This window comes from Rana temporaria, chromosome 9, assembly GCF_905171775.1.
Source record: "Rana temporaria chromosome 9, aRanTem1.1, whole genome shotgun sequence".
NCBI classification, from domain to species: Eukaryota; Metazoa; Chordata; class Amphibia; order Anura; family Ranidae; genus Rana; species Rana temporaria.
Genome location: NC_053497.1, coordinates 169,187,115 through 169,204,715, shown reverse-complemented (window position 1 = coordinate 169,204,715; position 17,601 = coordinate 169,187,115). Strand labels below are relative to the sequence as shown.

The following is a 17,601-nucleotide window of genomic DNA, read 5'->3' as shown; positions in this document are numbered from 1 at the left end:
CTCACTTCCTGACCCTGTGACCCCCCCACCCCACTGGAGGGAGACTTCCTGCTTCTGTGACCCCCACTGGAGGGAGACTTCCTGACCCTGTGACCCCCCACCCCACTGGAGGGAGACTTCCTGCTTCTGTGACCCCCCCACTGGAGGGAGACTTCCTGCTTTTGTGACCCCCCCACTGGAGGGAGACTTCCTGCTTCTGTGACCCCCCACTGGAGGGAGACTTCCTGCTTCTGTGACCCCCCACTGGAGGGAGACTTCCTGCTTCTGTGACCCCCACTGGAGGGAGACTTCCTGCTTTTGTGACCCCCCCACTGGAGGGAGACTTCCTGCTTCTGTGACCCCCACTGGAGGGACACCTCCTACTTCTGTGACCCCCACTGGAAGGAGTCTTCCCCCTCACTTTGTTTTTAAGAGACACATGGAAGGGATCTTCCCATCAATTCCTGTTCCTGTGTCACCACTGGAGGGAGACTTCCCCTCTACTCTGACCATCTCCTGTATCATGTCCTCAGTCTCTGACCATCTCCTTTATCATGTCCTCCAGTCTCTGACCATCTCCTGTATCATGTCCTCAGTCTCTGACCATCTCCTGTATCATGTCCTCCAGTCTCTGACCATCTCCTGTACTATGTCTGCAGTCTCTGACCATCTCTTGTATCATGTCCTCAGTCTCTGACCATCTCCTGTATCATGTCCTCAGTCTCTGACCATCTCCTGTATCATGTCCTCAGTCTCTGACCATCTCCTGTATCATGTCCACAGTCTCCCACCATCTCTTGTATCATGTCCACAGTCTCCCACCATCTCCTGTATCATGTCCACAGTCTCCCACCATCTCTTGTATCATGTCCACAGTCTCCCACCATCTCCTGTATCATGTCCACAGTCTCCCACCATCTCTTGTATCATGTCCACAGTCTCTGACCATCTCCTGTATCATGTCCTCAGTCTCTGGCCATCTCCTGTATCATGTCCTCAGTCTCTGACCATCTCATGTATCATGTCCTCAGTCTCTGACCATCTCCTGTATCATGTCCTCAGTCTCTGGCCATCTCCTGTATCATGTCCTCAGTCTCTGACCATCTCCTGTATCATGTCCTCAGTCTCTGACCATCTCCTGTATCATGTCCTCAGTCTCTGACCATCTCCTGTATCATGTCCACAGTCTCCCACCATCTCTTGTATCATGTCCACAGTCTCCCACCATCTCCTGTATCATGTCCACAGTCTCCCACCATCTCTTGTATCATGTCCACAGTCTCCCACCATCTCCTGTATCATGTCCACAGTCTCCCACCATCTCTTGTATCATGTCCACAGTCTCTGACCATCTCCTGTATCATGTCCTCAGTCTCTGGCCATCTCCTGTATCATGTCCTCAGTCTCTGACCATCTCATGTATCATGTCCTCAGTCTCTGACCATCTCCTGTATCATGTCCTCAGTCTCTGGCCATCTCCTGTATCATGTCCTCAGTCTCTGACCATCTCATGTATCATGTCCTCAGTCTCTGACCATCTCATGTATCATGTCCTCAGTCTCTGACCATCTCTTGTATCATGTCCTCAGTCTCCGACCATCTCTTGTATCATGTCCTCAGTCTCCGACCATCTCCTGTATCATGTCCTCAGTCTCTGGCCATCTCCTGTATCATGTCCTCAGTCTCTGACCATCTCATGTATCATGTCCTCAGTCTCTGACCATCTCATGTATCATGTCCTCAGTCTCTGACCATCTCTTGTATCATGTCCTCAGTCTCCGACCATCTCTTGTATCATGTCCTCAGTCTCCGACCATCTCTTGTATCATGTCCTCAGTCTCCGACCATCTCCTGTATCATGTCCGCAGTCTCTGACCATCTCCTGTATCATGTCCTCAGTCTCTGACCATCTCCTGTATCATGTCCTCAGTCTCTGACCATCTCCTGTATCATGTCCGCAGTCTCCGACCATCTCCTGTATCATGTCCTCAGTCTCTGACCATCTCCTGTATCATGTCCTCAGTCTCTGACCATCTCCTGTATCATGTTCTCAGTCTCCCACCATCTCTTGTATCATGTCCTCAATCACGTCGGGTCACCTGTCATCAACATAAAACACGCCCCCCTGTTCCACATTTGAATTAGGCGCGCTTAGGCCGGCCCATTTACGCTACGCTGCCGTAACTTAGGAGGCAAGTGCTTTGTGAATACAGTACTTGCCTCTCTGACTTACGGCGGCGTAGCGTATATGCGATACGCTACGCCGCCTCAAAGTAAGGCTGCATTCACACCTGAGCGTCGGTCGTTCAGCGTTTTTTTCCGGCGTTTTGTTGCGCGTATTCATGCTTATTTGCGCGTTTTCATACAGCGTTGTCCGACCTTTTTGTACTTTGACGTTTTTTATTTTAGCCAATAGGAAAAACTATCATCTTTTCATCACTTGTTGCTATGTTGGTAGATTTTTTTAATCTTCTGCATGGGCGACAAGTTCTATTGATTAAAGCGACGAAACGCCCGTAGCAAACGCCCGTTGTCGCGCAAGTCGCTTGAATCGAGCGTTTCCATTACTTTCTATGGGAAATGGAAATGCTCAAATACGCCCAAACCGCCCGATACGCGCGACAAAAAAGGGTCCGGAACTTTTTTTGGAGATGGGCGTCAGGCGCATCAGCGTGCAGATGTGAACCATCCCCATAGACTTTAATGTATTTTGGTCCCTCTGGCGTTTGTGAGCGTCGCGCTACAGGCGACAAAACGCCTAGGTGTGAATGGGCTCTTATGCCAGTGTTTCTGAATCTGGCTATAAGACTGGGATTCCATTAAAGTGCATGTGCGTGTAAAGGCAGGCGTCCCAATACTTTTGGTAGATGTACTCTCAGTATATCACCAGAGCTTCAGTACAGAATACCGAAGGGCAGTGCTGAGAGATACGCAGGCTTACATAGCCGATCTGAAAATGCTCATTGCCTGGCTATCACTGGGTTCACTACTTTCTGATTCACTCTTCTGGGACCATAATACAACGAGTAAAGTCAGGTCTGTTCTGGGTCAGAGATTCAAACAATACCGAAGCGATTCCAGCCAGGCGACAAGTATTTTTCAGATGGAGGACAGTACCTGTGTATGTGGGCAAGCCACACGATGAGAAAGTCTTGTGCACAGACACTACTGTTGCTATGGTTACAGGCAAGCAACATTTTTTTTTTTTTTGGCAGCAACAGAATATCATAGCTGGCTGCAGATTGAAGTGGAAACCGATTTTTAATTAGAAATAAATTATAAAACTGACTTGCCAAACAGGTACAGTATATATAATATATACATTTTTAAAGGGACCCTGTTCCCTCCTAATACGGATCTGTGCCGCTGATCTTCTGTATTGCAGAGATACCAATCTAACACATTCAATATACTTAGTAGTGTGTCAGATATCTGGTCCCCCCTCTGCTCTCTGTGGTTCCATCTGCCACCCCCTGCGTCCTGTAGGGACATGGGGGTCAGGGGAGGAACCACAGAGTGCAGAGGGGGGGACCAGACAGCTGGAAGTGTTGGATACAGAAGATTCTTTAGGAAGCGGTATCTCTTGAATTTAGGCTGCATTCACACCAGACCGTTGCGTTTTTGAGCATTTTTTTTTTTTTTTTTTTTTTTAGCTTTGGTGTTTTTTTATTGGCTAACCAAGAAAAAAAATCACCTGTTATTTGTTGCTGTTTTTCAGCCTCTTCTATTTATTAACCACTTGCCACCCAGGCCAGTTCTGTCATTTCTCTCCTACATGTCAAAAAATTACATGGAACCCCCAAACTTTATGGCCCAGATTCACGTAGGAGATATCTCCAGATACGCCGTCGTATCTCTGAGTCTGAGGCGTCGTATCTTGGCGCCTGATTCAAAGAATCAGATACGCCAGAATTACTCTAAGATACGACCAGCGTAAGTCTCCTAAGCCGTCGTATCTTAACTGCATATTTACGCTGGCCGCTAGGGGCGTGTACGCTGATTTACGCCTAGAATATGTAAATCAGCTAGATACGCCTATTCACGAACATACGCCCGGCCGTCGCAGTATACATACGCCGTTTACGTTAGGCTTTTTCCGGCGTAAAGTTACCCCTGCTATATGAGGCGCAGCCAATGTTAAGTATGGACGTCGGGCCAGCGTCAAATTTTTCGTCATTTGCGTAAGTCTTTCGCGAATAGGGCTGTGCGTCATTTACGTTCACGTCGAAAGCATTGGCTTTTTGCGGGTTAATTTGGAGCATGCGCACTGGGATACTTTCACGGACGGCGCATGCGCCGTTCGTAAAAAGCGTCAGTTACGTGGGGTCACAAGAAATTAACATAAAACACGCCCACATGTTCCATATTTGAATTAGGCGGGCTTACGCCGGCCTATTTACGCTACGCCGCCACAACTTTGCTTTGTGAATACTGCACTTGCCTGTCAAAGTTGCGGAGGCGTAGCGTAAATAGGATACGTTACGCCCGCTCACAAATACGCGCTCCCTACGTGAATCTGGGCACATTATATATATACACATACACACACACACACTTACACACACTTTTAGCAAAGACCATAGAGAATACAATGGCGGTCGTTGCAACTTTTTATCTCGCAGGATATTTGCGCAGGTGTTTTTTATTTTTTTTTGCGGGAAAAAAAATCCAGTAAAGTTAGCCCAATGTTTTTGCATATTGTGAAAGATGAAGTTACGCCGAGTAAATAGATACCTAACGCGTCACGCTTCAAAATTGCACACACTCGTGGAATGGCGCCAAACTTCGGTACTTAAAAACTCCAATAGGCAACGCTTAATTATTATTTTTTTTTTTTTACTGATTACATGTTTTGGATTACAAAGGAGGTCTAGTGCCAAAATTATTGCTCTCGCTCCAACGTTCTCGGCGATACCTCACATGTGTGGTTTGAACACCGTTTTCATATGTGGGCGGGACTTGCGTTTGCTTCTGCGTGTGAGCAGACGGGGACAGGGGCGCTTGAAAAAAAATAAAAATTATTAATTTTACTTTATTTTTGTTTAGTTTGACACTTTAAAAAAAACATAAAAAAAAACGTTTTTGATCACTTTTATTCCTATTACAAGGAATGTAAACATACCTTGTGATAGAAATATAGCATGACAGGTCCTCTTTACAGTGAGATCTGAGGTCAATTAGACCCCACATCTCACCTGTAGGCTGGGAAGACTGAAATAAAAAAAAAACGATCCTGGCTTCCCAGCCAAGGCGGCACCGATTGTTTGACTGCAGAGACCAGGCGTGACATCATAACATTGTGCCCAGCCTCCGACGATCATAGAGACTCCGGCGACCCATCTGGTCCGGTGAATTTTCTCACTTTCTGTTCCTCCTCAGTAAGCTGTCCTGGCTGACTAACCCCCAGCCAGATGATGGGGGCAAGCTTACAGGAAGTGAGAAATTCAGACAAAGGAAAAAAAAACATTTAGAAGGAAAAAAGAAGGAAAAGGTAAGTGAACCAACAATGCACTAGCTTAACCACTTAAGCCCCGGACCATATTGCTGGTCAAAGACCAGGCCCCTTTTTGCGATTCGGCACTGCGTCGCTTTAACAGACAATTGCGCGGTCGTGCGACGTGGCTCCCAAACAAAATTGGCGTCCTTATTTCCCCCACAAATAGAGCTTTCTTTTGGTGGTATTTGATCACCTCTGCGGTTTTTATTTTTTGCGCTATAAACAAAAATAGAGCGACAATTTTGAAAAAAAAAAAAGATTATTTTTTACTTTTTGCTATAATAAAAATCCCCCAAAAATATATAAAAAAAAATTTTTTTTTCCTCAGTTTAGGCCGATACGTATTCTTCTACCTATTTTTCATAAAAAAAATCGCAATAAGTGTTTATTGATTGGTTTGCGCAAAAGTTATAGAGTCTACAAAATAGGGTATGGTTTTATGGCATTTTTATTAATATTTTCTTTTTACTAGTAATGGTGGTGATCAGCGTTTTTTTTTTTTCGGTACTGCGACATTATGGCGGACACTTCGGACACTTTTGACACATTTTTGGGACCATTGGCATTTTTATAGCGATCAGTGCTATAAAAATGCATTGATTACTGTAAAAATGTCACTGACAGTGAAGGGGTTAACACTAGGGGGCGGGGAAGGGGTTAAGTATGTTCACTGGATGTGTTCTAACTGTAGGGGGGGGTGGGACTGACTTGGGGAAATGACTGATCGCTGTTCATACATTGTATGAACAGAAGATCAGGCATTTCTCCCCTGACAGGACCGGGAGCTGTGTGTTTATCAGCGAGATACGCCTATTCACGAACGTACGCACACCCGTCGCAGTAAAGATACGCCGTTTACGTAAGGCGTTTTCAGGTGTAAAGATAAACCACCAAAAAGCAGCCAATGTTAAGTATGGACGTTGGAACAGCGTCGCATTTTTCACGTTTTACGTCGTTTGCGTAAGTCGATTCAGAATAGGGCTGGGCGTAGGTTACGTTCACGTCGAAAGCATTGACTATTTGCAACGTGATTTGGAGCATGCGCACTGGGATACGTCCACGGACGGAGCATGCGCCGTTCGTTCGAAGCGTCATTTACGTGGGGTCACGATTAATTTCCATAAAACACGCCCACCTCTTCCACATTTGAATTAGGCGGGCTTACGCCGGCCAATTTACGCTACGCCACCGCAACTTACGGAGCAAGTGCTTTGTGAATACTGCACTTGCCTCTCTAAATTGCGGCGGCGTAATGTAAATAACATGCGCTAAAGTTAAGCCGCCTTACCTGAATCTAGCTATAAACCTTTTTCTGACATTTGTTGTTTTCAAGTTAAAATCATTTATTTTTTTTTGCTAGAAAATTACTTAGAACCCCCAAACATTATATATATTTTTTTTAGTAGCGACCCTAGAGAATAAAATGGTGGTTGTTGCAATATTTTATGTCGCACTGTATTTGCGCAGCGGCCTTTCAAATGGAATTTTTTGGGGAAAAATGACTTTAATGAATAAAAATAACCAGTAAAGTTAGCCCAATTTTTTTTTTTTGTATAATGTGAACGATTTTACGCCGCAAGAATCGCGATCTTTATTCTAAGCAAAGAAATTGTGATTGTCATTTTGGCCAGAATCGTGCAGCTCTAGTGCACACTACAGAGGGATATGTTTTGTTCATATTTCATGTCTGAGGTTTACATCCACTTTTAGGTGAACAATGGGGGAAAAAAAATTTAAAATCTGGCAGTTTCTAGCCCTTCGCTTTTCTATCCAAAATTATTATTATTATTATTATTATTATTATACAGGATTTATATAGCGCCAACAGTTTGCGCAGCGCTTTACATCAGGATGACGCATACCGTATTTATCGGGGTATTGCGCGCTCCGGCGTATAGCGCGCACCCCTAAAGTGGACCCGCATTCCTGTGGAAAAAAGTTTTTTGTACTTACAGTTTTGGTGTCTTGCGCGCCGTCCATCGGCGGCCTCGTCGGGTCCGGTGTCCGTCTGCGGCTTCGGGTGTCCTCTTCGTTGGGTCCGGCGTCGTTCTGCGGCTCGTTTCCCGCTTTCCCGCGCCGAGTTTGAATACTGCGCCGGCATATACCGAGCGCAGTACACTCGTGTATAGTCGGGCAGGCTCGGCTCGCGCTCACGTCCTGTACGTCCAGGATGTGAGCACGAGAGGAGCCGAGACTGCCCGACTATACACGAGTGTACTGCGCTCGGTATATGCCGGCGCAGTATTCAAACTCTGCGCGGGAAAGCGGGTATTGGCGTATATCGCGCACCCACGATATATGCGCGGTATACGCCGATAAATACGGTATTTCTTCTGAGAAATCCTCACTTCCTGTTCTTCTGTCAGTAACTCCACACAGTAATGCAAGGCTTTCTTCCTTGTGTGGAGTGTCGTGCTCGCCCCCTCCCTTGAGGGTTCCACCTTTTTATATGCATTTGACCTTAACACTCGGCTTCTATGTTTCTGCAGGTGAGTTTATGTATTCCGTGTCTTCCTCTATCAGAGTCGGGGCTCTGATAATAGCTGGCATTGTGAGTATGTCTTTATGAAGGTTACATAGTACTCTATCATGTCAGCCATTGCTGAAATCAGAAATATTGAAGCTGAAACTATGGCCCAGATTCACAAAGCACTTACGCCGACGTATATCAAGTTGCGCCGACGTAAGTGCAAATGTGCGCCGTCGTATCTGTGCGCAAGACCCAAAAAACAGAGATGCGCCTAACAGAGATGCGCCTAAAAATAGGCTTCCCCCCTGCCGACATGTCTTGCTTACGCCGGCGTAGGGTGGGCGCACATTTAGGCTGGGAGCATGGTCCCATTGATTAGCTATTCAAACATGCAAATGAGGGAAATACGGCCATTCACGAACCTGCGTGCGCCCGACGCAGGCTACGAGAGGTGCATGTAAGTCAGGGATCGACAAATCCCGGGCGCCAGGTCGCCATGGCGACTAGAAATAGTGTCCTGGCGACTTGGTTTGGAAGGTGGGCAAAAAAAAATCATTTTTTTTTTTTGTGAGCTGGCGCCATCTGGTGGTGGCCGTTGGTATTACAAGTTAAGCATTACAAGTTAAACAGCAATTCTAATGTCATTTTTCACTATTTTCACTGCCATCTTCTTCCCTCTAATTAAAACCCCCAAACATTATATATATTTTTTATCCTAACACCCTAGAGAATAAAATGGCGATCGTTGCAATACTTTCTGTCACGCCGTATTTGCGCAGCGGTCTTACAAGCGCACTTTTTTGGGAAAAAATTACACTTTTTTTAATGAAAAAATAAGACAACAGTAAGGTTATCCCCATTTTTTTTAATATTATGAAAGATAATGTTACGCCGAGTAAAATCATACCCAACATGTCACGCTTCAAAATTGCGTTTGAACACCGTTTATATATGCGGGCGCTGCTCACGTATGTGTTCGCTTCTGTGCGCAAGCTCGGTGGGACGAGGCGCATTTTCTGGCTCCTTACTTTTTTAGCTGGCTCCTAGATTCCAAGCAAATTTGTCAACCCCTGATGTAAGTTGTACGTCCGGCGTAAAGTTAAGCCCCATAAAGGAGGTGTAACCCAGCAGCAGACATGCAAAGGTCTGCACCAGGGAACACAAGCCAGCGTCTTTTACATTGGACGTGTGTCTGGCTGGGCGTAGGTTACGTTCACGGCGTACGCAGTGATCCGGCGTATCTTGGGCAGTTGTCCCGACGTAGTTGTGAGCATGCGCAGGGGGATGCGTCCACATCACGGCGCATGCGCAGTTCGTTAAACGTACTTGTCTGGCGCTCAGCCCATCATTTGCATGGGGTCACGCCCACTTCCACCTACGCCGGCCTGCGCCTTTGAAACCCACGCCGGCTCAGCGTGGGGAGCACTGGCTTGCTGAATTCCGTGCTTGCCTCTCTGCGCTGCGTTGGCGTAGCGTACGTGGGTTACTCTACGGCGGCGTAATGTGCGCCGTGCTCTCTGTGAATCTTGGCCTTTTTTTAAAAAAAAATTTAGTTAAACAGATGAGACAGTAGCTCTTCTTTCATGGTTAATGCTGGTTACTTGAATGTGATCTCTTCGAAACCTTTAATAAAACACCGGGAAAGGAGGTCAGGTGAGGAGGCACAGTTCACTCTCCGAGGAGTACAGCTTCTTTTTACTTCTCCTTCGTCATCAACATATTTAGTAGTTCTTCTTCTGAGAGGCTCCCCCTTACGTAGGTGGCCAGTAGGAGAGGCTCCCCCTTACGTTGGTGGCCAGTAGGAGAGGCTCCCTCTTACGTTGGTGGCCAGTAGGAGAGGCTCCCCCTTACGTTGGTGGCCAGTAGGAGAGGCTCCCTCTTACGTTGGTGGCCAGTAGGAGAGGCTCCCCCTTACGTTGGTGGCCAGTAGGAGAGGCTCCCCCTTACGTTGGTGGCCAGTAGGAGAGGCTCCCCCTTACGTTGGTGGCCAGTAGGAGAGGCTCCCCCTTACGTTGGTGGCCAGTAGGAGAGGCTCCCCCTTATGTTGGTGGCCAGTCGGAGAGGCTCCCTCTTACACTGGTGGCCAGTCGGAGAGGCTCCCCCTTACATTGGTGGCCAGTAGGAGAAGCTCCCCTTTACGTTGGTGGCCAGTAGGAGAGGCTCCCCCTTACGTTGGTGACCAGTCGGAGAGGCTCCCCCTTACGTTGGTGGCCAGTATGAGAGGCTCCCTCTTACGTTGGTGGCCAGTAGAAGAGGCTCCCCCTTAAGTTGGTGGCCAGTAGGAGAGGCTCCCTCTTACGTTGGTGGCCAGTAGGAGAGGCTCCCCCTTACGTAGGTGGCCAGTAGGAGAGGCTCCCCCTTACGTTGGTGGCCAGTAGGAGAGGCTCCCCCTTACGTTGGTGGCCAGTAGGAGAGGCTCCCCCTTACGTTGGTGGCCAGTAGGAGAGGCTCCCCCTTACGTTGGTGACCTTTAGTAGAGGCTCCCCCTTACATTGGTGGCCAGTAGGAAAGGCTCCCTGCCAGCGCCAATCAGTGCCACCCAGTGCCAATTGTCAGTGCCACCTGCCAAAAAAGAAAAATCGGCCTAAAATATTGGCCACAAAAATCAGCATCATATATTGGCCATCGCCCGCCCCAATTTCTAAATATCGGCATCGACCAGAGAAAAACCCATATCTCTAGCGCAAATACCGTGTGACAGAAAAAGTTGCAACGACCACCATTTTATTCCCTAGGGTCTATGAGTAATTTTCTAGTGATTTTCAGAATGATGCTTTTTACATGTAGGAGAGAAGTCGCCATGGCGACTAGAAATAGCGTCCTGGCGACTTGGCTTGGAAGGTGGGCAAAATTTTTTTTTTTTTTTTTTGCGAAGTCCCCAGCTCTTCCTTGTGTGAGCTGGCGCCATCTGGTGGTGGCCGCTGGTATTACAAGTTATTACCACCAGATGTGTGAGCTGGCGCCATCTGGTGGTGGCCGCTGGTATTACAAGTTAAGCATTACAAGTTAAACAGCAATTCTAATGTCATTTTTCACTATTTTCACTGCCATCTTCTTCCCTCTAATTAGAACCCCCAAACATTATATATATTTTTTATCCTAACACCCTAGAGAATAAAATGGCGATCGTTGCAATACTTTCTGTCACGCCGTATTTGCGCAGCGGTCTTGCAAGCGCACTTTTTTGGGAAAAAAATTACACTTTTTTTAATTAAAAATAAGTCAACATTAAAGTTATCCCCATTTTTTTTAATATTATGAAAGATAATGTTACGCCGTGTAAATTTATACCCAACATGTCACGCTTCAAAATTGCGTCCGCTCGTGGAATGCCGACAAACTTTTACCCTTAAAAATCTTGATAGGCGACGTTTAAAAAAAATCTACAGGTTGCATGTTTTGAGTTACAGAGGAGGTCTAGGACTAGAATTATTGCTCTCGCTCTACCGATCGCGGCGATACCTCACGTGTGGTTTGAACACCGTTTACATATGCGGGCGCTGCTCACGTATGTGTTCGCTTCTGCGCGCAAGCTCGTCGGGACGGGGTGCGTTTTCTGGCTCCTAACTTTTTTAGCTGGCTCCTAGATTCCAAGCAAATTTTTCAAACCCTGGCATACGCTATACTTGCATAAACACACACACAAGCATAAATCCTTGGGTGCAGCCTTTGTGCATCCATTGATTTAAGCACTGGGGCGGAGGTTCACCTTCCAGCAGGACAACGACCCTAAACATTCAGCCAGAGCTACAATGGAATGGTTTAGATCAAAGCATGTTCATGTGTTAGAATGGCCCACTCAAAGTCCAGACCTAAATCCAGTTGAGAATCTGTGGCAAGAATTGAAAATTGCTGCTCACAGACGCTCTCCATCCAATCTGACAGAACTTGAGATATTTTACAAAGAAAAATGCCCAAAATGTCCCTCTCTAGATGTGCAAAGCTGGTAGAGACATCCCCAAAAAGACTTGCAGCTGTAATTGCAGAGAAAGGAGGTTCTACAAATTATTGACTCCGGGGGGGCGCCATACAAATGTACCCCCCACACTTTTCACAGATTTATTTGTAAACATTTTGAACACTTATAATTGTTCTTCCACTTCACAATTATGTGCTACTTTGTATTGGTCTATCACAGCGGTCTCCAAACTGCGGCGCGGGGGCCAGATGTGGCCCTTTATTTGCCATTATGCGGCCTTGGGGCATAGTTTCATCCACTGATAACAATAATGGGGCATAATTTGCCCCCACTGAGACCAATGCAAGGGCACAATTCCTCCCATTGATACCAACAATTGAGCCCAATGACAGGGCACAATTCCTCCCAATGATACCAACAATTGAGCCCAATGACAGGGCACAATTCCTCCCAATGATACCAACAATTGAGCCCAATGACAGGGCACAATTCCTCCCAATGATACCAACAATTGAGCCCAATGACCGGGCACAATTCCTCCCAATGATGTCAACAATTGAGCCCAATGACAGGGCACAATTCCTCCCAATGATACCAACAATTGAGCCCAATGACAGGGCACAATTCCTCCCAATGATACCAACAATTGAGCCCAATGACAGGGCACAATTCCTCCCATTGATACCAACAATTGAGCCCAATGACAGGGCACAATTCCTCCCAATGATACCAACAATTGAGCCCAATGACAGGGCACAATTCCTCCCAATGATACCAACAATTGAGCCCAATGACAGGGCACAATTCCTCCCAATGATACCAACAATTGAGCCCAATGACCGGGCACAATTCCTCCCAATGATACCAACAATTGAGCCCAATGACAGGGCACAATTCCTCCCAATGATACCAACAATTGAGCCCAATGACCGGGCACAATTCCTCCCAATGATACCAACAATTGAGCCCAATGACGGGGCACAATTCCTCCCAATGATACCAACAATTGAGCCCAATGACAGGGCACAATTCCTCCCAATGATACCAACAATTGAGCCCAATGACAGGGCACAATTCCTCCCAATGATACCAACAATTGAGCCCAATGACCGGGCACAATTCCTCCCAATGATACCAACAATTAAGCCCAATGACAGGGCACAATTCCTCCCAATGATACCAACAATTAAGCCCAATGACAGGGCACAATTCCTCCCAATGATACCAACAATTGAGCCCAATGACCGGGCACAATTCCTCCCAATGATACCAACAATTAAGCCCAATGACAGGGCACAATTCCTCCCAATGATACCAACAATTGAGCCCAATGACAGGGCACAATTCCTCCCAATGATAACAACAATTGAGCCCAATGACCGGGCACAATTCCTCCCAATGATACCAACAATTGAGCCCAATGACGGGGCACAATTCCTCCCAATGATACCAACAATTGAGCCCAATGACGGGGCACAATTCCTCCCATTGATACCAACAATTGAGCCCAATGACCGGGCACAATTCCTCCCAATGATACCAACAATTAAGCCCAATGACAGGGCACAATTCCTCCCAATGATACCAACAATTGAGCCCAATGACGGGGCACAATTCCTCCCAATGATACCAACAATTGAGCCCAATGACGGGGCACAATTCCTCCCATTGATACCAACAATAGGACCCAATGACACCAATGATGAGGCATTGTTTTTTTTCCCCCCACTGACATCGGAACCTGCTCTACTGCCAATAGCCAGGATCCATCCCCTCTAAAGTCCGAAGGACAGTAAACTGGACCCCTGTTTAGAAAGTTTGGAGACCCCTGGTCTATTACATAAATTCCCAATAAAATAAATGTATGTTTTTGGTTGTAACATGGCACATGTGGAAAATCTCAAGGGGTATGAATACTTTTTCAAAACCCTGTAAAATCCCAATAAAATACATTTACGTTTTTGGTTGTAAAATGACAAAATGTAGAAAATTTCTAGGGGTATGAATACTTTTTCAAGGCACTGTATAGAGTATAGCCCTGTACATACGATCGGATATCTGATGGAATCTAATCCGATGGATTTTTTCATCAGATATCCGATGAAGCTGACTTTCATCAGTCTTGCCTACACACCATCGGTCAAAAATCCGACCGTGTCCAACGCAGTGACGTAAAACACTACGACGTGCTGAGAAAAATGAAGTACAATGCTTCCAAGCATGAGTCGAATTGCACACAGACGATCGGAATTTCCGACAAGAACTTTTCCCGTCTGAAAATTTGAGAACCAGCTCCTCAAATTTTTCTTGTCGGAAATTCTGACAGAAAAAGTCAGATGGAGCCTACACACGGTCGGAATTTCCGACCAAAAGCTCACATTGAACTTTATTAGGTGGATTCAGAAAGACTTAGGCTGGCGTATCGGTAGATACGCCAGCCTAAGTCTGAATCCGCGCCGACGCAAATTTAAGCGTATTCTGGTAACCAGATACGCTTAAATTAGGCTCAGATATGAGCGGCGTAAGTGTCTTACACCGTCGTATCCGAAAGTGTACTTTTTAGGCTGACCGCTAGGTGGCGCTTCCATTGCGGTCGGCCTAGAATATGTAAATGAGTAGATACGCCGATTCACGAACGTACGCTTGCCCGACGCAGTAAAGATACGCCGTTTACGTAACGCACTTTCAGGCCTAAAGTTATTCCATCAAATGGCTGGATTAGTAATGTTAAGTATGGCCGTCGCTCCCGCGTTGAAATGTGAAAATTTTACGTTGTCTGCGTAAGTCGTCCGTGAATAGGGATTTATGTCATTTACGTCCACGTCGAAACCAATAGGACCGTGCGGCGTACTTTGCCGCAATGCACACTGAGATATGTACACGGACGACGCATGCGTCATTCGTAAAATACGTCAATCACGTGAGGTCACCCCCCATTAACATTAAACACGCCCCCTCAGCCAAATTTGAATTAGGCGCGCTTACGCCCGCCCGATTTACGCTACGCCGCCGTAACTTAGCAGGCAAGTACTTTGTGAATCATGTACTTGCCTCGCTAACTTACGGCGGCGTAGTGTAAACACGATACACTACGCCGCCGCAAAGTTAAGGCGCTCTTTATGAATCCAGCTATATGTGTCGACTTGATTCTGAGCAGGCGTGGATTTTTGACCGATGGACTTCCACACAGACGATCGTTTTTTTATCCATAGGAAAAATGTAAAACATGTTCTATTTTTTTTCACCGATGGAAAACAAACCGATGGGGCCCACACACGATCGGTTTGTCCGATTAAAACGATCCATCGGTCTGTTTTCATCAGACAAACCAATCGTGTGTACAGGGCTTTAGACATGCACAAATGTTTGCTGGTCAGCATTCTCGTGTATTTTAGTTTAGATTATTGTTTGTCTTTTATTTATTTTTTATGTACCGTATTTATCGCGGTATAACGCGCTCCCGCGTATACCGCGCACCCCTAGTGACCCCCAATCCTGTGGAAAAAAAGTTATTTTTGTACTTACAGTTTTGGTGTCTTGTGCGGCGTCCATGTCGGGTCCGGCGTCCTTCTGCGGCTTCGGGTGTCCTCTTCGGCGGGTCCCGCGTCCTTCTGCGGCTTCGGGTGTCCTCTTCGGCGGGTCCCGCGTCCTTCTGCGGCTTCGGGTGTCCTCTTCGGCGGGTCCGGCGTCCTTCTGCGGCTTCGGGTGTCCTTCTGTGGCGGGTCCGGTGTCCTCTTCGGCGGGTCCAGCGTCCTTCTGCGGCGTCCTAGCGTCCTCCCCGGTCGTTTCCCGCGCCGAGTTTTGAATACTGCGCCAGCATATACCGAGCGTAGTACACTCGGGCAGGCTCGGCAACTGTCGCGCTCACGTCCTGTACGTCCAGGACGTGACCGCGGAAGAAGCCGAGACTGGCCGACTATACCCGAGTGTAGTGCACTCGGTATATGTCGGCGCAGTATTCAGAACTCGGCGCGGGAAAGCGGGTATCGGCTTATATCGCGCACCCACGATTTTGCCCTGATTTTCAGGGCAAAAAAGTGCGCGATATACGCCGATAAATACGGTAGTTTGTTTTCTATACTGTATATAAGATCTACAGGCTTCTCTTTCTTTCCCCCATTTCAGGCTGTCGTGGTGTGTATGTCTCCTGTTCTGCTGAGGCTTATAGGATTGCGAGCATTCTCAATGGCCACCGAGGCCTATGCGTCTGGATCCCTCTCTGCTGCTTATGTCACTTGTCCTAATGACAAAGTGGCCAAAGACATTGCCAGGTATGTAGTAATGAGCTCCGGGGGTGGGTCGGCTCTAAACACTGGAATGTGGTTGCTGCTGGTAATTTCGTCCAGAGAGGAACCTCTCTGAACATAAGGCTTAGTACACACCATCGGACATGTCCGATGAAAACGATCCGCGGACCACCATGTCCGATGAAAACGGTCCGCGCACCGTTTTCATCGGACATGTCCGCTCGGAGATTTCGGTCTGATGGCTGTACACACCATCAAACCGAAAAATCCCTGCGGACAGACAGCGCGGTGACGTGACGTTGACGTCGCCACGTCACCAAACCAGGAAGTAAAATACTTCCACGCATGCGTCAAATCCATTCGACGCATGCGGGAGATATCTGTCCGCTGGTTAGGTGTAGCATGCTAAGAAACATTTGTCCGCTGGAAATCTGTCCGCTAGCCTGTACACACGATCATATCTGTCCCCTGAAACTGGTCCGCGGACATGTCCGGTCGTGTGTATGAGGCCTCAGACATAGATTTCCCCTGATGGAATTCCCAGCTCAATGAAGCGGGATCAGGAGGGCTTTTTTTTTTTATATTGGCTAAATAATTACTTTTCATTTAACTGCATTTGACCTAATTTATCAACTTAAATGGGTTGTACAGGTAAAAAATGTTTTCCCCTAAATAGCTTCCTTTACCTTAGTGCAGTCCTCCTTCACTTACCTCATCCTTCCATTTTGCTTTTAAATGTCCTTATTTCTTCTGAGAAATCCTCACTTCCTGTTCTTCTGTCTGTAACTCCACACAGTAATGGGAGGCTCTCTCCCTGGTGTGAAGAAAGCCTCTTGAGGGGGCGAGCAGGAGTGTCAGGACGCCCACTAACACACAGCTCCTTTTCTCTATCTGCAAAGTAGAGTGTGTCCTGACACTCCTGCTCGCCCCCTCAAGAACCTTTCTCCACACCAGGGAGAAAGCCTCGCATTACTGTGTGGAGTTACAGACAGAAGAACAGGAAGTGAGGATTTCTCAGAAGAAATAAGGACATTTAAAAGCAAAATGGAAGGATGAGGTAAGTGAAGGAGGACTGCACTAAGGTAAAGGAAGCTATTTAGGGAAAACATTTTTTACCTTTACAACCCCTTTAAATTATTTTTTTTTATTTTGTCCGATCCTCCTTTTCTGGGGTCCCCCGGCGGCGCTCCTGGCTCCTCCTCCTTCCGCCAGTGCCCCCACGCAGAGCCGATTTCCATGGAGGCACTCGTGCGGGCACGCTCCCGAGTCCTGCTGCTGCTGCTGCATCCATTGACAGAAAGCAGGACTCGACCTTGCCCCCGTGGCACTGGATTTGTTTGACAGCAGCAGGAACCAATGGCTCCTGCTGCTATCAATCTATCTAATGAGGACCGGAGACATCGGCTTGTCGTCAATGCTGGAAGGGCTCAGGTAAGTAAAAGGGGGGCTCTGGGGGGGGACTGCAGCACAGAAGGTTTTCTTTATCGTT

The 17,601-nt window shown here is 47.1% G+C and overlaps 1 protein-coding gene across 3 annotated transcripts in view; it reads left to right on the top strand.

Moving 5' to 3' along the window:
- CUTA (cutA divalent cation tolerance homolog) overlaps positions 1–17,601 on the top strand; it is a 40,371-nt gene that overhangs the window by 545 nt on the left and 22,225 nt on the right. For 2 of the 3 annotated variants that reach the window (XM_040324982.1, XM_040324984.1), the window contains exon 2: positions 15,991–16,136. In XM_040324982.1, coding sequence (XP_040180916.1) covers positions 15,991–16,136 — 146 coding nt within the window. Of the gene's footprint in view, positions 1–7,965; positions 8,028–15,990; positions 16,137–17,601 lie in introns of all 3 variants that reach the window. The other variant, XM_040324983.1, reaches the window with a different exon arrangement.